Source organism: Bos javanicus, chromosome 10, assembly GCF_032452875.1.
Source record: "Bos javanicus breed banteng chromosome 10, ARS-OSU_banteng_1.0, whole genome shotgun sequence".
NCBI lineage: Eukaryota > Metazoa > Chordata > Mammalia > Artiodactyla > Bovidae > Bos > Bos javanicus.
Window position 1 is genome coordinate 84,343,127 of NC_083877.1, and position 26,699 is coordinate 84,369,825.

Sequence of the window (26,699 nt, forward strand, 5' to 3'; positions counted from 1 at the left end):
GTGAAGACAGATCTACCTTATTCTTTTTTTAAGTGTCAAAGGATTCCCCTCAACAGATGTCATTTCTTTATCTAGTCTCAGAATGATGTTTAACTGAGTTTCCACATTTTTACTATTATAAACAAATTGCTAGAATGACCACTCATGCCGGTATATATCTATAGATGTAATTCTCAAATGTAAAATTGCTAGTCAAATGAAAAGTGCATTGAAAATTTTAACTGATATTTTCCAAATTGCCCTCCCATGAGGTTGCAAAGTATCCTCCAAGCAATCAGCAATGTGTAAGAGGATCCACTTCAACATATCAGGTTGGCCAAAAAGTTCATTTGGTTTTTTTCTGTAAGACGTTAAGGAACCCAATACTTAATACTTGATTTGTATAATCAAAATGAATCCACTGTTTGGCTGGATGTGAGGCACTAAAGAAGAGTGTTAGGTTTTATGTAAGAGAGGTGGGGTTGTTTTTTTTTTAATCTTAATATCATACTAACCACTTAAAATTAAACATTAAGTTTATTATTCCTATAAAAGAAGTTTCAGCAAGTAAGTTGCACAGACACAGCTAAGTGATTAGGAAGATGCTTCATCACTGATGGACTATGGAAAATCTGTGTATTTTAAGAGTCATGTATTAAGTTCCCAGAGATTCTCAAAATCACTTTTCCAATCATAATGACTTTTTTTCTTTCTGAGGCTTTGGTCCATGTTTCATGCATAATACCAAGGCAGTAAAAAAGGAGAAAAATCACAATAAAAATATTCATACATAAGAATATACAAAAAATAGAGAAAAATGCTAACACTTCAAATTAAAGTTTCTTCAAGATATTAACATTTTGGTGTAGTTCCTTCTATTTTTTCCTCCTCACACATCTCATAGCATATATAACTATTAATTGCTTCTTCTCACTGAACAGTGTAGCACGCACATTTATTTCTTCTATGACCTTAAATACAGATGATTCTTCTTCAGTCTCAAGTAGCAGTAACAAAAAGCACCTACAAGGCACCCCCTTCTCTAGATCTTCACTATGTTCTTAAACTCTTAAAGCTTCCATTTTCTGATGTGACAAATGAAAGCATTAGTTTAAATGAACTCAATTAAAAGTTACAAGATTAAGGATACCACTACAATACTGTAAAGTAATTAGCCTCCAATTAAAAATAAATAAATAAAAATATCTATTCAAATAGAAAAAAAAAAGATTAAGGATAAAATCCTTTTTAACTCTTCTGATTTAAGACTTTATAGAACATACCAGGCCTGTATTTAAGAAAGCATATACTCACTTCCTTTGTTCCACAATTAGTAAGCATGTTCTGTTGAAAAAAACTTGATTCTTGATAATTCAGAATTTTTAGGTATTTCAGGATTAGTATTTTCATTAGAAGTGGTCTTATTTGTAGTGATTTCAAATTATATACCAGAAATTCTTATTTAAATATAATGAGAAGGCTTCCGGTGCAAGATGATAGAGTAGAAGGATGCGTGCTCATCTTCTCCTGCGAGAGCACCAAAATTGCAACTAGCTGTTGAACAACCATCAACAGGAGGACACTGTAAAAAGATACTAAAAAAAGATAATCTATATCCAAAGACAAAGAAGCAGCCACAGAAAGATGGTAGGAGGGGCACAATCACAATAAAATCAAATCCCACACCCTATGGGTGGGTGACCCACAGACTACAGAACAATAATTCCAAGAAATTCTCCCACCACTGTGAAGGTTGTAAACCCCACTTAAGGCTTTACAGCCTGGGGATCTGACAAAGAGACTGGGAATCCTCAGGTAATCTGGTCTGGAGGGCAGAAAAGACTCTGATGCTGAAAGGGATTGGGGGCAGGAGGAGAAGGGGACGACAAAGGATGAGATGGCTGGATGGCATCACTGACTCAATGGACACGAGTCTGAGTCAACTCCGGGAGTTGGTGATGGACAGGGAGGCCTGGCGTGCTGTGATTCATGGGGTCGCAAAGAGTGGGACACAACTGAGCGAATGATCTGATCTGATCTGGATTTGATTATAGGATTTCCTTGATTACAGGACTTATTTTTACAGTCAACAAAAACAAGACTGGAAGCTAACTGTGGCTCAGATCATGAACTCCTTCTTGCAAAATTCAGACTTAAATTGAGGAAAGTAGGGAAAACCATTAGACCATTCAGGTATGACCTAAATCAAATCCCTTACGATTATACAATGGAAGTCACAAACAAATTCAAGGGATTAGATCTGATAGACAGACTGACGGAAGAACTATGGACTAAGGTTCATGACACTGTACAGGAGGCAGTGATCAAGACCATCCCCAAGAAAAAGAAATGCAAAAAGGCAAAATGTTTGTCTGAGGAGGCCTTACAAAGAGCTGAGAAAAGAAGAGAAGCTAAAGGCAAAGGAGAAAAGGAAAGATATACCCTTTTGAATGCAGTTCAAAAGAACAACTGGTTCCAAATTGGGAAAGGAGTACATCAAGGCTGTATATTGTCACCCTGCTTATTTAACTTATATGCAGAATACATCATGAGAAATGCTGGGCTGGATGAAGCACAAGCTGAAATCAAGATTGCCAGGAGAAAAATCAATAATCTCAGATACGCAGATGACACCACCATTATGGCAGAAGAGCCTCTTGAGGAAAGTGAAAAAGGAGAGTGAAACAGCTGGCTTAAAACTCAACATTAAAAATACAAAGATCACGGCATCTGGTCCCATCACTTCATGGCAAACAGATGGGGGAAACAATGGGAACAGTGAGAGACTTTATCTTTCGGGCTCACAAGATCACTGAAGGTGGTGACTGCAACCATGAAATTAAAAGACGCTTACTCCTTGGAAGGAAAGTTATGACCAACCTAGACAGTATATTAAAAAGCAGAGACATTATTTTGCTGACACAGGTCCATCTAGTCAAAGCTATGGTTTTTCCAGTAGTCAGGCATGGATGTGAGAGTCTGACTATAAAGAAAGCTGAGCACTGAAGAAGTGATGCTTTTGAACTATGGTGTTGGAGAAGACTCTCAAGAGTCCCTTGGACTGCAAGGAGATCCAACCAGTCCGTCCTAAAGGAAATCAGTCCTGAGTATTCATTGGAAGGACTGATGCTGAAGTTGAAACTCCAATATTTTGGCCACCTGTGTGAAGAGCTGACTCATTTGAAAAGATCCTGACGCTGGGAAAGATTGAGGGCAGGAGGAGAAGGGGATGACAGAGGATGAGACGGTTGGATGGCATCACCGACTCAATGGAGATGAGTTTGAGTAAGCTCCAGGAGTTGGTGATGGACAGGGAGGCCTGGCGTGCTGCAGTCCATGGGGTAGCAAAGAGTTGGACACAACTGAGTGACCAAACTGAACTGATTGTGAAAACCAATAAACAAATCTTTTACTATTGTGATTATGTCACTACTACTCACTTAATACTACTGTATCATGATTCGTCAAGAGAAAAATAATAGAATTCTGTGTCACCAAAACTAGGATCTATTAGAGAAACCTTTTAAAATCACTTTTTAAAACCTAGATGCATATGAGAAGTATCTTGAAATCTTCTGAGAACTACAAATGCTTTGTATTGCTTTTTTTCTCCAGAGCTCCAGATATGTTTCTAACGAGCAGATGCGTTTAAAATCAACTGGACTATATGATGATCTTTTACTTTTACCTAGTTTGTTTCACTTTTTCTATTTCATATTCAGTGCCCACATTTCCTTTAGTTTATGTTCTCTGATTTCTTCCATCTCTTCTCTTCTTGTTGACTGTTCTTTCTCAAGCTTTTATCAAGTGTAGTAGAAAAGCTTTTATATACATATATATAAATATGTATAATATATATATTTTAGAGAACATGAATTTTTGCCTAATTAAAAAATTATGACATTTTTGATTCCACTTGTTTGACTTCGTATAAATAGAATGCTAGATTTCTAATTAAAAAATAGATATGCAACAAGCAACAAAGGTTGACTGTATATCATAAGAAACTATAGTCAGTATCTTGTAATAACTTATGGTGGAAAATAGTTTAAAAAATAATATATGCATATTTGTATAACTGAACCACCTTGCTGTGCACCTGAAACAATGTAAGTCAATAAAGCATATATATTAAAAAAATAATAAATATAAGGAGAAAAATCATTAATTATAATCTATTTTCTTCGAATTCTGTCATTGAAGCAGAATATAAAGAGATTAGCTTTTGAAGTGTTTTAACTGTCCTAATTAATGGAATTTCACATACAATAAACTGTCAGTTTTTTCCCACATCGAGATTTATAGAAACATGAAGTCTTACCTTGACTGGGAAGCTACATTTTCCAGAACGAACTCCTTCTTCATCTGTCTGCCACTGATGTGGACGACTGGCCTCTGGAACATAAACATCTTTCTTTCTCCTAAAACTCTGCCGTAGTTTATTCATTTTAATTTTTACAAGCTGTAAAAGAAATATGAAAAGGAAGTTACTACCTTCTTACATGAGTTTGGGTGAACTCCGGGAGTTGGTGATGGACAGGGAGGCCTGGCATGCCGGGATTCATGGGGTCACAAAGAGTCGGACACGACTGAGCGACTGAACTGAACTGAACTGAACTGAAACTTCTCACATATTTAAAAGTTCAGATTATGATACTAATAAAAAACTATTATTCCAAATCAAAGGTTTTGTTTTAGGGGGAAATGAGCAATTAACATACTTCCTTTTAGAGTAACCCTAAGTTCAAACAAACAAATCATTTCACTTTTTTCAAAGACAATTATAATACTAGTTCTAGTAAAACAACAATAACCTCTTGTAGGATCTGAAGAGACGTTATTCTAAGAACTTTCAAGCACTTTAATTGTAATAAACCAATGACTATTTCTACTAATCTACCTCTCAAATCCATTTTAACTACTGAATAAAGAAATTTGTACATCTAGGCCAAATTATAAACTGCTAACAATTTCTGAAAATATTCTGAAAGCTTTTATCTTTATCAGGAAAAAATCATTCTGAAACACTGAAATTTGGGAATCTTTTTGGTTTAAACTACAGTGTTTTTGTTTTGTTACTGGAAGAGGCACTTCTCTAATGCTTTCAAAGGTACAGAAGAAATCACAAAACTACAGAGAAGGAAGACTTATCTAATCAGAAACAATAGAGCATTTAAGAGTCAATGAATAAACATAATGAATGTATCCCTTTATAGAGCAAATCTCAAAATCTGAAACCAATACCTTCAGTTTTCTGTTTAGGAGCATTGCTCATTCCTTCCATGAGGGATTTAAGCACCTCAACCAGCCTAAAAGGAGATCTTAACTTGAGAAAATGATGTGACAAAGCTATATAAAGGAAACGTCTCTGCCAGGAATGTTAAATAACAAGGGATGGAACATTAATTCCCACATAACACCAATGAAAGACTTGAAAATCAAAGCCTGCATTCAGAGGAAAATCATTTTGTATTTTACAGTGCATAATGCCACAGCAGAACTATTACCAAATTAGCTAATTCACAGAGACAGGCCATTCTTACCACATATTTTCTTAAAAGGTAAAAATTCTGAGAGATGAATGATAAAATCTCTGGATTTTCTAAAAATGAATTTATTATTTCTCAATTAAAAGTTGATTTATAGAGTAGGTAAGGTGGATATTAAATAATCAAAGGACTGGATGGACAAAAGGTAATCCATTCCTTTGCTTTTAAGTAGATCACTTATTTCTAAACTACTTTAAATGAGAGTCTATCTTAATCTAATAGACTTCCAAAAAGAATTCCTTAACCTTCCTTGATAATATATCCTGTTATATACTTTCATATCACATTTCAAAAATATATACAAATACAAATATAAGAAAATAAAAAACATCCATATCCTTGCTCAAGGTGGCACTCTAAGAATCTTGAGACAAAAGTCCGTATGATGCCCTTTTTTTTTTTTTTAATTTTTATTTTATTTTTAAACTTTACATAATTGTATTAGTTTTGCCAAATATCAAAATGAATCTGCCACAGGCATACATGTGTTTTTCTTTTTAATTTCTTTCTCTTAGCAAAAAAAGACTATACACTTACCCAGCTGGCCAAGTCAAACACCTGAAAGTCACCTCTACTTTTATTCTTTCTCGGACCAATAACTATGGATTTATTTCCTTAGTATATCCTGAATTAATTTCCCCACCCACCATGTGAGTTTTACTATCCTTATTTTTGCTTATATCATTGCAAAAGCTTAACAACTTAATGGTCTCTCTGCTTCCAAGAGAGGTCTACTTCAATCTGCTCTCCTGACTAATGCCAGACAGAGCGCTTTCTAAAACACAAATCTGATCATTAATTACTCTGCTTAAAATCCTTTAATTGCTTCACATCACTTTTAAGGTAAAGTCCAAATTCCCAAGCATGGTGCAAACAGTCTTTTTTCATCTGGCTTCACCCACCAGCTCCATTCACATGCTAAGCTCCAGGCATACTCAACTACCCAAACTACTTTAAACAAGGCAGGCTATCTTTCAGAGCCTCTGTACATGTTCCTTCCTCTGCTTAGAAAGACCTTTCTCTATTTGCTTCTGGTTCAAGTTTACTCATTTTCAAAGAGTCAGCTCAGTCTTCATAGAAGCTAGCATTTTTTCTGAAAAGCCCCTATCTGGTCTGGGTCCTTTCATTTAATATGAGTCCCATGAATACCCTCTGCTTACCTCTATAACTACTCCTCAAACCTTATAGCAATTTTCTATTTCCTTTATGGAAGGTTGTATCTTATTTGTTCACATTTACTTGTTTCAATAGTACCCTTGCGTCCTAATACAGTGCCTGTCATATATACAGCACACTATAAAGTTGAAGAAATGAAAAATACAATAGAGCCCATCCTATTAGATGGTATTTACAAGGTAGGATAAATGTGGACAGTAAGATCAGAGAATCATCGATGTTGAAAGAGACTGCATTTAATAGTAGGCCAACCTCCCACTAACAAAGGAACTACTTGGACAACTTCCCTGAAAGGAAGACATCCAGTGAAGTGAAGTTAAAGTCACTCAGTCATGTCCGACTCTTTGTGAGACCATGGACTGTAGTCCATGGAATTCTCCAGGCCAGAATACTGGAGTGGGTAACCCTTCCCTTCTCCAGGAGATCTTCCCAACCCAGGGATCAAACCCAGGTCTCCCACATTGCAAGCAGATTCTTTACCAGCTGATCCACAAGGGAAGCCCAAGAATACTGTAGTGGGTAGCCTATTCCTTCTCCAGCGCATCTTCCCAACCTAGGAATCGAACTAGGGTCTCCTGCACTGCAGGTAGATTCTCTACCAACTGAGCTATCAGGGAAGCCCTGATATCCAACCTCTGTCTAAATAGCACCAGTACAAATTTATTTGCTCTTTGTTGTTGTACCATTCTACTGACCAATAAAGATAACAGACTGGAAGTATCATCTGATTTGGGGGTCTAAATATCATGTTACTTTCAGTATTAAAATGGCTTGACATCAACATTTCTACAAAGAGAATTACATATCAGTGATTTTTGAACTATGCTTTAGGCGGCCCTAGAATTTCCACAGAGGAGTTCCTGGTACCACAGGTGTTTGGAAGGAAAGAGGAGGAGGTTAGAAGACTGACATAACTCTCAGGAGGGCTTTCAGTCCCTGTCACAGCTTCCAACAGACCAGCTTCTCCTTCTCTGACTTACATGTTGGGGCTCCATGTTAAAGTTTAAGGAAAGGGTTTCAGAGCTGGAAATTTTTTGAAAATTAGTGATATATCTGTAACTGTTCTAAAATAAACTTGGTAAAAAGAAAATAATCATAATATCTTGCTTGCTACTTCTTAATGTGTAACTACCACTGGCCTACAAAATAATCTAGCAATTAAGATAATAATTAATACAAGGGAGAAACCAAACATTCTATTTTTGGGTAATCTATGTATAATGATTTTGCTTACCAAAAAAAGGAAAAATAGAAAATGTTAATTCAAAGTAATGTTTACTACTGGCCCTCAATAAGGTTAAACTTGACTCCCAAATAAAGAAAATCATACCCCCCGTGGAAGTCCTGGTTGAAGAATACAAAGAATATATTTTTCTAAGTATAAAACCTGAGAACAAACTTATTTTGTCCTACAAACTAAATTAAAAAAAAAAATGATATCCCCATTCTACTAGATTTTAAGAGGTCACTGCGTACAACTTAACTGCCCAAATCAGCAAATCCTCTGGTTTATCCTCCTCATCTCTGTTTCTACCGATGCCTTTGAGGGCTTCCTCTACTTTCTCCCACCCACTGTAGATATTCCTCAAATAATTCTCCATTGGTGTTCTCTTTGCATTATCACTCTTGGAGAAATAATCAACACAAACTATTACCCCAATTAGGAGCATTTTCTAATTGTACTCTTAACTCTTCCTCTCTTACTTAAATTTCTATATTTGGGTGCACTGATACTGCCTCAATTGCATTAATTTAAAGTTAAATCCTCACCTCTTATCTCCTATTCCTCTGCTCTTCCTCCTCTGACCCAATTTGTTTGGGTTAGTAAAAACTGAAAACTTACCATGTGCTGGGCCCTGTTATGAATGCTAGTGGATACAGAAATTAATAAGACAACTAGCCTTTAGATGGCTCTCTTCCCTTTATAAAAGGTTCATTTCTGCACAACATGGAGAATGTAATAATAGCACTATATACAGTATCACCTAGAAGCAGTCTAGGTTCAGGAAACACTTCCTATAGGAGACACTGCCTGAGTTAAGTTTTAAAAGAACAAAAAATAGTCACATACTGTGGGAAGTAGGAGGGAAAAGATTATTTCAGGTAGAGGTAACATCATCAACAAAACATAGATTCAGGAAATCTATGAATTAACTGAGTCAACATGATGTAATTGTGCTTCAGGAAAGCACTCTGCCCAAGATGATAAGACTGTAAGCCAAGAATTAGCTACACTTTGTCAGGCAAGTTTAATAAACTAACCTATCTGGGCAAACAATTCATGCATCAGGGCAAACAGTTCTCCTCACATGTTAACAGACTGCTCTTCTTGCTATGTCCATTAATTTTAAATATTGTGTCACAAACTTTGCCCATCTACACCAGTTCCCCACTTTGAAGGACCGGCCTTAAACCATCGGAGTCCAGATCTCAAAACCCCAGAAATAACCTTTCCCAACTTCCCCTAACTACCAAGACTCTTTCATAGTGGTGCTCTCCCTTGCTGCAGTAAGTTTAATAAACTCAGTTTTGGTTGATCAACAGAATTCTCTTTGTGCGGAAAGTCAAAAGCAGGAATTAATTATAAAAGGTGAGGAAGAGAAAGAAATCAAACTATGACTCCTAAGTTTTAGGCCTCAGTAAGCTGGATAGAAGAATTCAGTGAACCGAACTGTTGAATTTGAGGGGTCTGTTTATCAGGCTGCCAGGTGGAGATGTGTATAAGCCTGAAGATCAGGGAAAAGACCAGGGCAACCATAAGCAGTTAGGATAGGTGAAACTTTTCTTGTGATGATCTCATTATTTTCCTAATTTTTTCTAATAGGTGTTAGTATATAATAAACAGAATTAAACCCAGCACACTCAACGTGAATAGAGAAATACACACCATATAATTGGCCAGTATGACTTGATATAGCCATACCAGTGATAAGTTTTTGCGATGCTTACATTCTAGATAGTAAACATTCACTGTGCTGAGTCCCTTGCCCAGGATCCATTCTGTGACCTCCCACAATGCAACAACTGTTTTAACAAAGTAGTAAGGCCAGTGATCAGTGCAAAGAAATAGGGGAACACAATAGAATGGGAAAGACTAGAGATCTCTTTAAGACAATTAGAGATACCAAGGGAACATTTCATGCAAAGATGGGCACAATAAAGGACAGAAATGGTATGGGCACAATAAAGGACAGAAATGGTATGAACCTAAGAGAAGCAGAAGATATTAAGAAGTGGCAAGAATACACAGAAGAACTGTACAAAAAGATCTTCACGACGCAGATAATCACGATGGCGTGATCACTCACCTAGGGCCAGACATCCTGGAGTCCAAAGTCATGGGGGCCCTAGGAAGCATCACTGGGAACAAAGCTAGTGGAGGTGATGGAATTCCAGTTGAGCTATTTCAAATCCTGAAAGATGATGCTGTGAAAGTGTTGCACTCAATATGCCAGCAAATTTGGAACACTCAGCAGTGGCCACAGGACTGGAAAAGGTCCGTTTTCATTCCAATCCCAAAAAAAGGCAATGCCAAAGAATGTTTAAACTACTACAATTGCACTCACCTTACATGCTAGTAAAGTAATGCTCAAAATTCTCCAAGCCAGGTTTCAACAGAACCTGAATCGAGAATTTCCAGATGTTTAAGCTGGTTTTAGAAAAGGAAGAGGAACCAGAGACCAAATTGCCAACATCCGCTGGATCATTGAAAAAGCAAGAGAGTTCCAGAAAAACATCTATTTCTGCTTTATTGACTATGCCAAAGCCTTTGTGTGGATCACAACAAACTGGAAAATTCTTCAAGAGATGGGAATACCAGACCACCTGACGTGCCTCTCGAGAAACCTGTATGCAGGTCAAGAAGCAACAGTTAGAACTGGACATGGAACAACAGACTGGTTCCAAATAGGAAAAGGAGTAAGTCAAGGCTATATATTGTCACCCTGCTTATTTAACTTATATGCAGAGTACACCATGAGAAATGCTGGGCTGGAAGAAGCACAAGCTGGAATCAAGACTGCTAGGAGAAATATAAATAACCTCACATATGCAAATGACACCACCCTTATGGCAGAAAGTAAAGAGGAACTTCACTTGATGAAAGTGAAAGGGGAGGGTGAAAAAGTTGGCTTAAAGCTCAACATTCAGAAAACAAAGATCATGGCATCCGGTCCCATCACTTCATGGCAAATAGATGGAGAAAGAGTGGAAACAGTAGCAGACTTCATTTTTGGGGGGCTCCAAAATCACTGCAGATGGTGATTGCAGCCATGAAATCAAAAGACGCTTGCTCCTTGGAAGAAAAGTTATGACCAACCTAGATAGCATATTAAAATGCAGAGACATTACTTTGCCAACAAAGGTCTGTCTAGTCAAGGCTATGGTTTTTCCAGTAGTCTTATATGGATGTGAGAGTTAGACCATAAAGCTGAACACCAAAGAATTGATGCTCTTGAACTGTGGTGTTGGAGAAGACTCAGGAGAGTCTCTGCAAGTCCCTGCAAGACTGCAAGGAGATCCAACCTGTCAATCCTAAAGGAAATCAGTGCCGAATATTCACTGGAAGGACTGATGCTGAAGCTGAAACTCCAATACTTTGGCCACCTGATGCGAAGAGCTGACTCATTGGAAAAGACCCTGATGCTGGGAAAGATTGAAGGCAAGAGGAGAAGGGGACGACAGAGGATGAGATGGCTGGAGGGCATCACTGACTCAATGGAGATGAGTTTGAGTAAACTCCGGGAGTTGGTGACGGACAGGGAGGCCTGGCGTGCTGCAGTCCATGGATCACAAAGAGTCAGACACGACTGAGCAACTGAACTGAACTGAAGGCAGGTGAACATTCTGATCGGTCAGTAACAATGCAAGTCGGATTCCAAAAGTTCCATCTCTCTCAGGCACAGTTGCTGGCTTCCTCCAGGGTCCCCAGAGGGTTGGTCTGCCTTCATGTGCCTCTGCCTGGTCCTAGATAGGCACAGGAAGGATGGTATTACCCTACTAACCAGCCCTCCACCCTGTCCACCACGGTCCTGCAGGCTGGCTCCATTGCCACAATGTTCCCCCAGTGAGATCTGGAATAGACTTGTTAGGGAAGACAGCACCTTTTTCAGTGACACTAGCTGCCCCAGTAGCCAAAGAGACTAACTAGCTCATTAGACTGGATAAAAAAGCAAGACCCGACAATATGTTGCCTGTAATAAACCTACTTAAAATATAAAGACACAAAAAGGTTAAAAGTATAATGACAGAAAACAATATACCATATTAATACAAATCAAAAGAAAGTTGGAGTGGCTATATACTCCCATCACAATAATTAACAGAATAAGGAAGAAAATAAAAAAGGAGATGTACAGCAAGACTTGAGCCACAGTATCAATCAACAAGATCTGACTGACATTTATAGAACATTCCACCCAATGACAACAGAGTACACATTCTTCTCAAGTGCATATGGAACATTTACCAACATAGACCATATTCTGGGCCATAGAACAAGTCTTAAATTTAGAAGGTTCCAAGTCATGCAAAGTATGATCTCTGACCACAAAGGAATTAAATCACGAAATATTTGGAAACTAGATAATGCATTTCAAAATAGCCCATGGGTCAAAGTAGAAATCAAAAAGGAATTCAGAAAGTATTTTGAACTGAATGAAAACACAATATATCAAAATTTATGGGATGTCACAAAAGCAGAACTTAGAAACTTATAGCACTAAACCAGTGGTTCTCAACCAGATGTGGGGAGGAATCCTCTACATTTGACAATACCTGGAGAAGACATTTTTGGTTGTCACTAGGGGAGATGCTACTGGTATCTCATGGATAGTGCCCAGAGATACTGCTAAGCATCCTATAACACACAGGCCAGCTCCTGAAAAGAAAGAATTGTCCAGCTTAGAATGCCAATAGTGCACTATTGAAAGACCCTGCACTACACATCTATATTAGAAAATAAGAAAGGTCTTAACTTAAAACCATGACCTTAGCTTCTACCTATAGAAACTAAAGGACAAAGAAATGCAAAGTAAGGAGAAAAAAGTAAACAGTAGGAATCAAAGCAGAAAGCAGTAAAGTAGGAAAATATAAATACAGAAAAAAGGAAACCAGAAGCTAGCTCTTGGAGAAGATTGAAGAAAAACTGATAAACCTATAGCCAGACTATTCAGGGGGAAAAAAATGATACAAATTACCAATGTCAAGAATGAGAGGATTTCTCTGATAGTCCAGTGGTTAAGAACCTCCTGCCAATGCAGAGGACACAAGTTCAATCCATCATCCTGGAAGATTCCACATGCTGAGGGGCAACTAAAACTGGGTGCCATGTCTACCGAGCCCATCAACTCTAGAGCCCATGCTCTGCAACACCACTGCAATGAGAAGCCCATGCACCACAACTCGAGAGTAGCCCCCACTCGCTGCAACTAGAGAAAGCCCAAGGGCAGCAGTGAAGACTCAGTGCAGCCAAAAATAAACAAATAAAAAGAATGACAGAGGTGTTATCTCTGTAAGAGTCTATAGATATTAAAAATAATAAGGGCATATTATGAACAAGTTTATGCCAATAAATTCAACTCAGATGAAATGGAAAAATTCCTTTCAAGGTACAAATTTTCATAGCTTATTCAAGAAGAAATAGATAACCCTTTGAAGCTGCAACTCCAATACTTTAGCCACCTGATACGAAGAGCTGACTCATTTGAAAAAACCCTGATGCTGGGAAAGATTGAGGGCAGGAGGAGAAGGAGACCACAGAGGATGAGATGGTTGGATGGCGTCACTGACTCAATGGACATGGGTTTGGGTGGACTCTGAGTGTTGGTGATGGGACAGGGAGGCTTGGCATGCTGTGGTTCATGGGGTAGCAAGGAGTTGCACACGAGTGAGCGACTGAACAGTCCTATGGGCTTCTCTGGTAGCTCAGCTGGTAAAGAATCTGCCTGCAGTGCAGGAGACCCTGGTTCAATTCCTGGGTCAGGAAGATCCTCTGGAGAAGAGACAGGCTACCCACTTCAGTATTCTTGGGCTTCCCTGGTGGCTCAGTTGGTAAAAAATCTGCCTGCAATGTAGGAGACCTGGGTTTGATCCCTGGGGTGGGAAGATCCCCTGGAGGGGCACAGCAACCCACTCCAGTATTCTTGCTTGGAGAATCCCCATGGACAAAGGAACCTGGCAGGCTGCAATTCATTGGGTTCCAAAGAGTCGGACACGACTGAGCAACTAAGCACAGCACAGCACAAAAGTTCTATACCTATTAATGAAATTCAGTTTATAGTTTAAAATATTTCCACAAATACAACTCCTGGGCTAAATGGATTCACTGGTGAATTCTGCCTAACATTTAAGGAAGAAATCATACCAATTCTACAAACTCTTCCCAAAAAACTGAAGAGGAGGGAACATTTCCTAAAGCATTCTATCAGGCTAATATTACCTGATACCAAAACCAAAGACACTATTTATGATTTTTAAATAGATAGACCAATATTTCTCATGAACATACATACATAAATTCTAAACAAAAATTTCGCAAATCAAACCAAACAATATATTAAAAATGTATCATGACCACATGGAGCTTTTCTAATAAATGCAGGGTTAGCTAACATTTGAAAATGAATTGTTAAGTCATCTTATTAGTAAACTAAAAATGTCTCTGTCAATATGTAAGTTTATAGCTCATGACAAATTGTACTTCTCCTTTGAATTCACGAACAGATTACATACTGAACTCAGTTGTTTTTTTTTAATGGGTAAAAATTCAACTAATTATAAACATACATTTCTTCTTTCTCTATCTCCCATAAAGAGCTCATATCTAGTCCTGACTTCTTTGTGAATTCTAGTCTTATATTTTCAACTCCAAATATCTCCAAATCCATTTATCTTCTTCCTTTCAAACAAATTCTTCTTCCTGACTTTCGTATTTCTTCATAACACCTTTATACCCAGCAAAGCTTTGAAATGCCAACAGCATACTCTCAGGTTCATCTCTGACACTTTCCCATAATTCTTCCATACAAAGTTCATCAACAGACGCTACTGGATGGGAACAGGTATCAGTTATCTCTGATATTCAGCCATTCAGCACTTCTATTCGTAATTGCCCTGGTAGAAAAATCACTTCATCCATGACCTCTGCAACAATCCCTGGACTCCAAGCCCTCTTTCCTCTAATCTTCCTACAGAGTTGTGCCAGATTAAATTCCTAGAATTCTTCCTTGACTATCTTCAAAATCCGTTGAAGATTCTAAAGTTTGATGTCCAAAAAAAAAAAAAAAAAAGTTTGATGTCCGAGTCTGGCATTCAGAAGCCTCTACAATTTGAACCCAACATTGTCGCCTTATCTCCCAGTACTTCCCTGCATAACAAGATCAGGCCTTTCAAATATGCAATGGCTTTCTCACTTCCTTCTCTCTCTTTTACCCTATATATTCTACTTGTAATATTTTACTTTCCTCCTCTTTCAACTAAAATACTATATACCAGAGTATGATAAAGAAGCTGATTTAAAAATAATTTTATTATATAATAGATGTGACTTGTAAAGAACACGAAAAACAGAAAAATCTGAAGAATGAAATACAAATGACCTGTAATCCCAAATAGAAATAACCTCCATCAACACTTCAGAGTTTTTTCCTTTGCATAAATGCTTCATATTTTTCTTTTTATAAAAGAGAGACCACATGATTATCTTTCTTTCAGCAAGGAAAATTTAAAAATCTTCTATCCCTTTCAGAGTAACATGCTTTTATTTATAATCTAGGTCAATAATTCAGAGAGGTAAGAATATTATGCTATTGTTATAATCAAAATTTCATATTAAAAGATGAAAAAGGTTTCAATTTATTTGAAGACAAAATTTATTTTTTGCTCAGCATCTAGTACATTTATTTTAATTAAAATTCACTTAGCAAGTATTCATTGACTGCCTACCATTCCAGCCTGCAGCAAACAATACAGAGCAAAACCTCTGCCTCTATGAAGGAGATAGACAGAAAATAAATAGCCAGATTATTCACAGCGATGTGCTGACTGACAAGATCCAACTGTTAAATTTTCAGCAAGTTTGTGAACTTGGTGTAAAACATAACCTTTGTTATAAATTAAACTATATAAACATAGTTATTTTAAAACAAAGATAAATACTAAAATCTTACGTCCTATTTTTACATTACATTTTACTATCATCTCTGCTCTTGATGCTACTGATGATTTTGTATCTGTATGGTAGAAATATTGCCTAATGCTGGGCTACTGTACATCTCTTCCAAATATCGCATAGTGACTTCATGTTGGTAACCTGAAATCGGCCACAGTGGAAATATTTACACTGTGAAATTTGGCAAAAACTATCAATTACTGCTTGATTTATTGTTTTGTGCTTGTCCAGATCTAAGAAACTGATGGAGAAAATGCTACAATGCAGACTGAACTTAAAAGTGTGCGGTGTCTAAAGCACTACCTTATGAATAGCACAAAAATTTTGAGGAAATATTCTTCTACTATTTGAAAACTATTATCCAATTCAGCAAAGAAGCCTCTCATGTCATTGACAAATGAGTGAAATTCTGACACACAACTTCATTCCTTCATTTTCATCTTACTCACTACACAAGCAAAAATATCAACCATCATTCATGTAGGAATTATATCTGGAAAACTAACTGTAAAGCATTTACCTGAACACCACCAGCTCTGTGGTATATTAGAAGACGGTAAATGCTATAGAGAAAAACATGAATAGGGTTAAGAGGGGGATTAGAAGTACTGAGGTAGGGATAAAATTTTAAATTAAGTATTATTTGAGTAAAGAATTGAAGTAGGTAAAAAAGTGAGTCATACACTAGGATAAGTGTTCCAGAAAAAGAAAATAATCAATGCAAAGGTCCTAAAGGTCTTGCCCAGAGTGTCTGACAAACAGAAAGGAGGTCAGTGTGTTCAGTGCAAAATGAAGACAAGAGAATAGGAGAGATGAGACCACATGGGTAACACACAACAAGTTAACAGAGAACCTTGTAGGCCAAACACTTCAATTTTCCTCTGAGAGAAATGGGGAATCACTGGAGGATTCTAAAAGAAAGCCCTTACATTTTACATTTGGCAGCTGGTTTAAGAAAGGATTGAAGGGAACAAGAATGAAGCAGAGAGACAATTAGGAGGCTATTATAATAATCTAGCAAATGATAGTAAACTGGATCCAGACACTTAATACTAGAAATGCTCCTGAATCTTTTCATACCTGCTCTAGAAAATGCACTACTTGCTGATATAAAATCTGTTGAAATCAGATTTAGAGTATTTAAATGGGAGAAAAGTGTATTAAATTCCACTGCTGGAATTAAAGACAGTTTTTAAACAAAGTATTTGGCTCAACTGTTTCAAATATAAAATCTTATCTATAATATTAATCAAAAGGTCAGCTAAATTATCATAATTTCATGGTAATTAAACTCATTCTTGACAAGACACACATTTATTGAACACTGCCTCAGTATATGAGTGTAAGAAGGATTACAAACACACATGGTGTGCTTCTAATTTGCTCTACTGAGGAAAGAACAAAAAAAGAACAAGAATAATAAGTGTTAGGCATTTACCATGAATGGTACTTTAACAGGAGTCTACAGACTTGTAAGAAATAACTGCCCCCAGCCAAAGGAAGCCCACATGTATGGGAAGGGACAACTAATTGTAGGATCAGTTCCTAAATGCTACATATATATACACATACACACACAATACTACAAAAAACGGCAAAATACAACTCCAAATAAAGCAAAGCTTTCTAAATGAATTCTCTCTAAAAAGTATCATCTGATTTGTTACATTCAGTAACTAAGAAGGTTAAAGTTCCTAAAAGAATCTCCTCAGTTCAGTTCAGTCGCTCAGTTGTGTCCAACTCTCTGCGACCCCATGAATCGCAGCACACCAGGCCTCCCTGTCCATCACCAACTCCCGGAGTCCACTCAGACTCACATCCATCCAGTCAGTGATGCCATCCAGCCATCTCATCCTCTGTAGTCCCCTTCTCCTCCTGCCCCCAATCCCTCCCAGCATCAGAGTCTTTTCTAATGAGTCAACTCTTCGCATGAGGTGGCCAAAGTACTGGAGTTTCAGCTTTAGCATCATTCCTTCCAAAGAAATCCCAGGGCTGATCTCCTTCAGAATGGACTGGTTGGATCTCCTTGCAGTCCAAGGGACTCTCAAGAGTCTTCTCCAACACCACAGTTCAAAAGCATCAATTCTTTGGCGCTCAGCCTTCTTCATAGTCCAACTCTCACATCCATACGTGACTACAGGAAAAACCATAGCCTTGACTAGACGAACCTCTGTTGGCAAAGTAATGTCTCTGCTTTTCAATATGCTATCTATGTACAGCCTATTCAGTCATTGCAGGGCTTACTATTTGGAGAAGGCAATGGCACCCCACTCCAGTACTCTTGCCTGGGAAATCCCATGGATGGAGGAGCCTGGTAGGCTACAGTCCATGGGGTCACTAAGAGTCAGACACGACTGAGAGACTTCACTTTCACTTTTCACTTTCATGCATTGGAGAAGGAAATGGCAACCCACTCCAGTGTTCTTGCCTGGAGAATCCCAGGGATGGGGGAGCCTGGTGGGCTGCCATCTCTGGGGTCGCACAGAGTCGGACACGACTGAAGCGACGCAGCAGCAGCAGCAGCAGCAGGAAAGTTACAAGAAGGTATACAAGATAGTGTCTGTGCAGCATTGTTTAGTATTTCTAACAATAAAATAACAAACACTAGAATCTAACTATCCATCAAAACAATAAATACAGAATAGTCACACATTAGAATACCATACAGAAATAAAAATAATACCTCAATTTAAACACTTTTAAAAATAAAAAATAATCAAGAGAAAACATAAAAGTGAATCATCTACAGTTATAACAATCAACATGGATGAATCCTGTAATGCTGAGGGAGGAGGGAAGCAATTTATGATTTCTTTATACAAATATAATAGATATTTTTCTCACAGCATAGTTCCTAAACATAAGCAAGCTATTTCAACTGATTTCAGCTAAAAACAGCAAACTGTCCACAGTATAACATATCTCTGGCTGTTGGATTTATTGCAAGATAGTATACTACTGTACTTTGCGGATGATTTAAAGTACTCCCAATGTTATTTTGAATTGATGTGATTTTTCGCTTTTAATGAGATTAGAGTCTCTTGGAACAAGACTCTTTAGCTAAACTAAGGAAATCTGTGAGTTTATTAATTTTTTTCAGCTATTCAGAATGGTACCCATGGTTTCAGATTTTAGTTTATATATTATTACATTCAGAACAACTAATACTGTTGTAACAGTAATTTTACCATTTTTGATAACTTTGATATTTCTTTTTCTTTCTTAAGGGGAAACTCATAATTAAGTGTCAAGGTCAAGTTTTCTGAATGTGTCTATATCCTATGTATATAATGTCTGTGCTATATAGTGTTTGTGAATTTTTTTCCGTCACAGTGAGTTTTCTAAAGCATTGTCTTGTCCAATCTTCCTTATAATTTACATACAAGAGGGGCCTAAAATTAGATGTGCAACTGTGACAAGAGAAAAAAGAAAAGCAAACAATCATAATTTAGAAATGAAAAAAACTCTGGAGAGACAAGTCCCCACTTTCCTAAGAGTTGTAGCTCTCTAATGTCCTTACAAAAGCCTTTGGTTCATTTAAAATTTCTCTTTTTTTTAATTATTTTCTTTTTCTTTTCTTCCTCCCTTTCTTTCCTTCCTTCCTTTCCTTCTCTTTCTTTCTTGGTCCATTTTATTTTTTGGCTGTGCCGCGCGGCTTGCAGAATCTTAGTTTCCCAATGAAGGACTGAACCTGTGCACTCAGCAGTGAAAGTATGGAGTCCTAACCACTGGACTGCCAGGGAATTCACATGTGGTTCATTCTGGATCGGGTTGGACAAACTAAATTTCAATAACTTTATTCTTTGCAATAAAAGTGAAACTTAGTTCAGTTGATCAGTCGTGTCTGACTCTTTGCAATCCCATGGACTGCAGCACGCCAGGCTTCCCTGTCCAACACCAAATCCCTGCGCTTGCTCAAACTCATGTCCATCGAGTCGGTGATGCCATCCAACCATCTCATCCTCTGTCGTCCCCTTTTCCGCCTGCCTTCAATCCCTCCCAGCATCAAGGTCTCTTCCAAAGAGTCAGTTCTTCGCATCAGGTGGCCAAAGTATTGGAGTTTCAGCTTCAGCATCAGCCCTTCCAATGAATACTTAGGACTAATGTCCTTTAGGATTGACTTTGATCTCCTTCCAGTCCAAGGGACTCTCATGAGTCTTCTCCAGCACCACAGTTCAAAATCATCAATTCTCTGGTGTTCAGCTTTCCTTATAGTCCAACTCTCAAATCCATACAAGACTACTGGAAAAACCATAGCTTTGACTAGATGGACCTTTGCTGGCAAAGTAATGTCTCTGCTTTTTAATATGCTGTCTAGGTTGGTCATAGCTTTTCTTCCAAGGAGCAAATGTCTTTTAATTTCATGGCTGCAGTCACCATCTGCAGTGATTTTGGAGCCCAAGAAAATAAAGTCTGTCACTGTCTCCATTGTTTCCCCGTCTATTTGCCATGAAGTGATGGGACCAGATGCCATGATCTTTGTTTTATAAAGGTTGAATTTTACGGCCGCTTTCTCACTCCTTTTGCACTTTCATCAAATGGCTCTGTTTGATAAAACAAACAGAGGGTGGTGTCATCTGCATATCTGAGGTTATTGATATTTCTCCTGGCAACCCTGACTCCAGCTTGTGCTTCACATAGCCCAGCATTTCTCATGATGTACTCTGCATATAAGTTAAATAAGCACAGTGACAATATACAGCCTTGATGTACTCCTTTCCCAATTTGGAACCAGTCAGTTGTTCAATGTTCAGTTCTAACTGTTGCTTCTTGACCTGCATACAAATTTCCTGGGAGGCAGGTAAGGTGGTCTGGTATTTCCATCTCTTTAAGAATATTCCACAGTTTATTGTGATCCACATAGTCAAAGGCTTTGGCATAGTCAATAAAGCAGAAGTAGATGTTTTTCTGGAACTCTCTTCCTTTTCCGAAGGCCCAATGGATGTAGGCAATTTGATCTCTGGTTCCTCTGCCTTTTCTAAATCCAGCTTGAACATCTGGAAGTTCTTGGTTCATGTACTATCGAAGCCTGGCTTGGAGAATTTTGAGCATTACTTTGCTAGTGTGTGAGATGAGTCCAATTGTGCGGTAGTCTGAACATTCTTTGGCATTGCCATTCTTTGGGATTGGAATGAAAACTGACCTTTTCCAGTCCTGTGGCCACTGCTGAGTGTTCCAAATTTGCTGGCATATTGAGTGCAGCACTTTCACAGCATCATCTTTCAGGATTTGAAATAGCTCAACTGGAATTCCATCACCTCCCCTAGCTTTGTTCGCAGTGATGCTTCCTAGGGCCCCCATGACTTTGGACTCCAGGATGTCTGACTCTAGGCAAGTAATCCCACCGTCGTGGTTACCTGGGTTATGAAGATCTTTTTTGTACAGTTCTTCTCTGTATTCCTGCCACCTCTTCTTAATATCTTCTGCTTCTCTTAGGTTCATACCATTTCTGTTCTTTATTGTGCCCATCTTTGCATGAAATGTTCCCTTGGTATCTCTGATTTTCTTGAAGAGATTCTAGTCTTTCCCATTCTATTGTTTTCCTCTATTTTTTCGCACTGATCACTGAGGAAGGCTTTCTAATCTCTCTTTGCTATTCTTTGGAACTCTGCATTCAGATGGGTATATCTTTCCTTTTCTCCTTTGCCTTTAGCTTCTTTCTTTCCTCAACTATTTGTAAGGCTCCTCAGACAACCATTTTCCCTTTCTGCACTCCTTTTTCTTGGGGATGGTCTTGATCACTGCCTTCTGTACAACTTCTGTTCATAGTTCTTCAGGTAGTCCATCAGATCTAATCCCTTGAATCTGTTTGTCACTTCCACTGTATAATCATAAGAGATCTGATTTAGGTCATACTTGAATGATCTAGTGGTTTTCTCTACCTTCTTCAATTTAAGTCTGAATTTGGCAATAAGGAGTTCATGATCTGAGCCACGGTCAGCTTCCAGGCTTGTTTCTGCCGACTGTTTAGAGCTTTTCCATCTTTGACTGCAAAGAATATAATCAATCTGATTTCGGTGTTGACCATTTGGTGTTAACCAAAAAGTGAGATGTAAATTTTATAATTAAATGTAATTTATTTTTCTTACCCCTTAATTAGATGACTCATAATTATAAGTGTATGTGTTTATATTTCTACAGTTCCCATCTCTACCCTCAGAAGGATTTTAGGTGACTTGCTTTCCACATAATTAAATTGTAAAATAGCTGATGTATACAAAAGAATATAAACATTGATATATAGGTTACAGAACATAATGAAATGAAAACTTGTGTATCTTCTACTCAGCTTAAGAATTAGAGCATTACTAAACCTTGGGAAGTCCCCAAATGAACCTTTGCTGATTATGTCCTCTTTTCTTTTCCCCCAGAAGTAACACTAGACTTAATTATGTTTATCATTCTCTTGGTTTTCTTTCTTGTTTGGGGTTGCCATGCCCTTCTCCAGTGGATCTTCCCGACCCAAGACCATCTGAGTCACCAGGGAAGCCACTAATTATATGCTAATGCCTAAATGTTATTATGCTTAGTGTGGCACATTTTTGAGAGGTAGTGTGAGGGGACTAAGTGCACAGATTCTAGCACCAGGCAAATCTGCCACTTACTAACTGTGTAATTGGGACAAATTATTGAACTTTTCAGTGCCTGTTTCCTTATCCAAGAAAGAGAGATTAAAAATAGAATCTATGTGATAGGGCTACTGTGAGAATGAAACGAATCATTATATGCAAACTGCATGGCGTACAGTGCCCAGTACACAGGCGGTGTTTCCCAAGTGTTCATTGTTGTTAGTACTAATACCCAGAACTAGAATTACACAGTAAGCTCACACTGTATATGCTGCTGCTGCTAATGTTTCAGTTGTGTCCAACCCTTTATGACCCCATAGACGGCAGCACACCAGGCTCCTCTGTCCCTGGGATTCTCCAGGCAAGAACACTGGAGTGGGTTGCCATTTCCCTCTCCAATGCACGCATGCATGCTAAGTCACTTCAGTCGTGTCCGACTCTGTGCAACCCTATGGACAGCAGCCCAGTAGGCTCCTCTTCTACGGGATTCTCTTGGCAAGAATACTGGAGTGGGGTGCCCTTTCCTTCTTCACACACTGTATAGGAGGCACAAAAACACTGTACCGCAGAAACTCATTGATAGAACAAGCAAAGAGAATATAAACCTAGGTTTAATTATATTGTTTCTAACTCTTTCATTTTACTGTCCTCTGAACAAACATGGTTGAATGCAAATATATACAATTCCACTGTATTTTTCATCACACACCTATTCCGGAATTCTATAAGGAAAGTGAAAGTCGCTTAGTCGTATCTGACTCTTTGCAACCCCATGGCCTATACAGTCCCTGGGATTCTCCAGGCCAGAATACTGGAGTGGGTAGCTGTTCCCTTCTGCAGGGGATCTTTCCAACCCAGGGACTGAACCCAGGTCTCCCACATTGCAGGTGGATTCTTTAACAGCTAAGCTACAAGGGAAGCCCAAGAATACTGGAGTGGGTAGCTTATCCCTTTTCCAGCAGATCTTCCTGAACCAGGAATTGAACCAGGGTCTCTTGCATTGCCGGCAGATTCTTTACCAACTGAGCTATCAGGGACAAGAAAAAAATGTTCTGACTGTACACCTGCTAACAATAATCTTAATAATAATAATTTGTTCCATCACTAAAATTCTAAGCTAAAAATGCCATAAATCAAGTGATCATTTAAAGTATAACATTATATGGCTCAGTGGTAAAGCCGGCTTAAAACTCAACATTCAGAAAACTAAGATCATGGCATCATGTCCCATCACTTCATGGCAAACAGATGGAAACAGTGAGAGACTTTATTTTTGGGGGCTCCAAAATCACTGCAGATGGTGACTGCAGCCATGAAATTAAAAGATGCTTGCTCGTTGGAAGAAAAGCTATGACCAACCTAGACAGCATATTAAAAAGCAGAGACATTATTTTGCCAACAAATGTCTGTCCAGTCTAAGCTATGGTTTTTCTAGTAGTCATGTATGGATGTGAGAGTTGGACTATAAGAAAGCTGAGTGCCGAAGAATTGATGCTTTTGAACTGTGGTGTTGAAGAAGACTCTTGAGAGTCTCTTGGACTGCAAGGAGATCCAAACAGTCACTCCTAAAGGAAATCAGTCCTGAATATTCACTGGAAGGACTGAAGCTGAAACTCTAATATTTTGGCCACCTGATGGTAAGAACTGACTCATTGGAAAAGACCTTGATGCTGGGAAAGACTGAAGGCAGGAGGAGAAGGGGATGACAGAGGATGAGATGGTTGGATGGCACCACCAACTCAATGGACATGAGTATGAGTAAGCTCCGGGAGTTGGTGATGGACAGGGAAGCCTGGCATGCTGCAGTCCATGGGGCTGCAAAGAGTCGGACACGACTGAGTGACTGAACTGAACAGTAGAAAAGAATCTGCCTGTCAATGCAGGAGATACAGGTTCAATTCTTGAGTTGGGATGATCCCCTGGAGAAGGAAATGGTAACCCTACTCCACTATTCTTGCCTGGGAAATCCCATGCACAGGGGAGCCTGGCAGGCTACAGTCCATGGGGTCACAAAAGAGTCAGACATGACTTAGCAACTAAACAACTACAACACTATACCCCAGACAAAGTATTTTGGTTTTGCATTTTCTTTCCTTGATTTCTAGTTTTTCTTATGATGTGGAACTTGCTTTCAAGATTTATTTGATCTTTTATTTGATCAAGTGAAAAAATGTAAGGAATCCTAGACTCCTATAGCATGGCCTAAAGGCTTAGAGGTAGGTCATCTAGTCAATCCCCTACTCAATCAATGAATCTTAAGAATTTTGGATTTCATTAAACATTGGTCTAACTGGCATAATGTGCCTAACAGGAAATAATTTATAACTTATTAAGTTGTATCACTAGCTTAGTTTTCCACTTAGGCCCTGAGCCAAAGGAAAAGTAACAAAGTACAGCTTCATCACCAACAGTGAAGGAAATAGGTCCAATACTTAACCTATAGGACTAATAAAGTTCACTTTAAAAGTTCATGGTCAGTTTTGTGAGAAACATGTTACAAACAGATTCATGGAAAAGGAGAGAGAACAAAGAGTTGGTTTGTTTGCTTTTTAAATCTAGTTCTAAAAGGAAATATTTATTCAGCTTCTGTATAATCTTAGGTGTCAGTAAATTTGAAATTTGTTTGTATTTCACCTTGACTTTATTAGTAAGTTTCATTTCTTAGCATATCCTGAATACTGTATTGCCTTATTTCAGAAAACACTGCCATCTATGACATTTTATAAAATTAATTTTTATTGAAGTATAGTTGCTTTACAATGTTTTGTTAGTTTCTGCTGTACAGCAAAGTGGATCAGCTATATATAAGTATATATAGATATAGATATATCCCCTCTTTTTTGGATTTCCTTCCCATTTAGGTCACCACAGAACATTGGGTAGAGTTCCCTGTGCAGTACAGTCGATTCTCATTAGTTATACGTTTTACACATGGTAGTGTATATATGCCAATCCCAATCTTCCAATTCATCCCACCACCCCCGCCACCACGTATGGTATCATGTTTGTTCTCTATCTCTGTGTCTCTATTTCTGCTTTGCAGATAAGTTCACCTATATCATTTTTCTAGATTACACATATACAGTAACTGCTTTTCTACAGCATTTTCAAAGTAAAAAATTTAAGAATAATTTTCAACAGCTAAAACTAAAAATTATGTTATCAGCTGTCAGACCAAAAGTTTAAAAAATAACAACAAATTGAGTTTGGGCTGCCTGAAAGGCTAGTATTTGAAAAGAGATTACTGTCACAGTTTGAGTGTTGATGCTCTCTAGCCACTACTTCCCAGCCCTGATTCAGACCACATGTTCTTGACCAGGGCAGCCTGTACCCCCATAGGCTCTTCAGATTTAGAAATGCCCTAAGATTATGTTCAAATCTGAATGCTCATGCTTCTGTGCATTTTCTGAGGCCAGATTCTTCAACTTTCTTTGGAATCTCAAAGGATTCTGTAACTATTAATCCTAAAAACTTAAGAAACACTTATTTAAACAGCATTCTATGATCCTTATCTATTACCTGACTTTTTAAATTTAAATTTAATTGGAGGCTAATTACTTTACAATATTGTATTGGTTTTGCCATACATCTACAAGAATCCGCCACGGGTGTACATGTGTTCCCCATCCTGAACCCCCCTCCCACCTATTACCCGACTTTAATTTCAGATTTCTGCCTTACTAATTTTCATCTTATCCACAAAATTCTTTTGTTTTGATACATGGCTTCTTTATTCACTCCTTAAAAATAATGGAAAACTAGAGCTTCAAAAAATAAGGAAAGACTGTCTACTTAAAATTGCAGTCAAAGGTGGTTTCAAAAGCTGAACCTATATATATTTAAGAAACATTAAAAAAAAAAGGCTATCTCTTCTGAGAGTTTTTTTCAGTTACACAACCAATTTTATCTTTTAGTTTATCACTTGCCTTTCAATTGAGAAAACAACTGGTGAACTGAATTGGTGATTCAGCTATTCTTAACTTTATCTTTTAAGGTATGTTGAGACTTAACAGATAAAAAACATGTATGACCATCACCCCTAATCCCATAACACACATATACAGAGACTGACTTCCTAAAATGCTGTTCCTTCAAGAATTAAACCTTTACTTATAGAACAAAATGGTTTTGCTCTGATATAGCAAGGACTGATTTAGCAAGGAACATCTTGATGAAAAAGGGCAGAACTGCTGAGAATGCTAGCCTACTTTTTAACTGACTTGCCTCCTCTAAGCATCTGTCAAGTGTGGGATGAGA

The 26,699-nt window shown here is 38.0% G+C and overlaps 1 protein-coding gene across 13 annotated transcripts in view; it reads right to left on the reverse strand.

Annotated features, from left to right (window-relative positions):
* The window catches only part of NUMB (NUMB endocytic adaptor protein), a 159,104-nt gene that overhangs the window by 52,830 nt on the left and 79,575 nt on the right, over positions 1-26,699 (reverse strand). For all 13 annotated transcript variants that reach the window (XM_061429368.1, XM_061429367.1, XM_061429366.1 and 10 more), the window contains one exon: positions 4,301-4,441. In XM_061429368.1, the coding sequence (XP_061285352.1) occupies positions 4,301-4,426 (126 nt within the window). In that variant the 5' untranslated portion in view covers positions 4,427-4,441. The remainder of the gene's footprint in view (positions 1-4,300; positions 4,442-26,699) is intronic.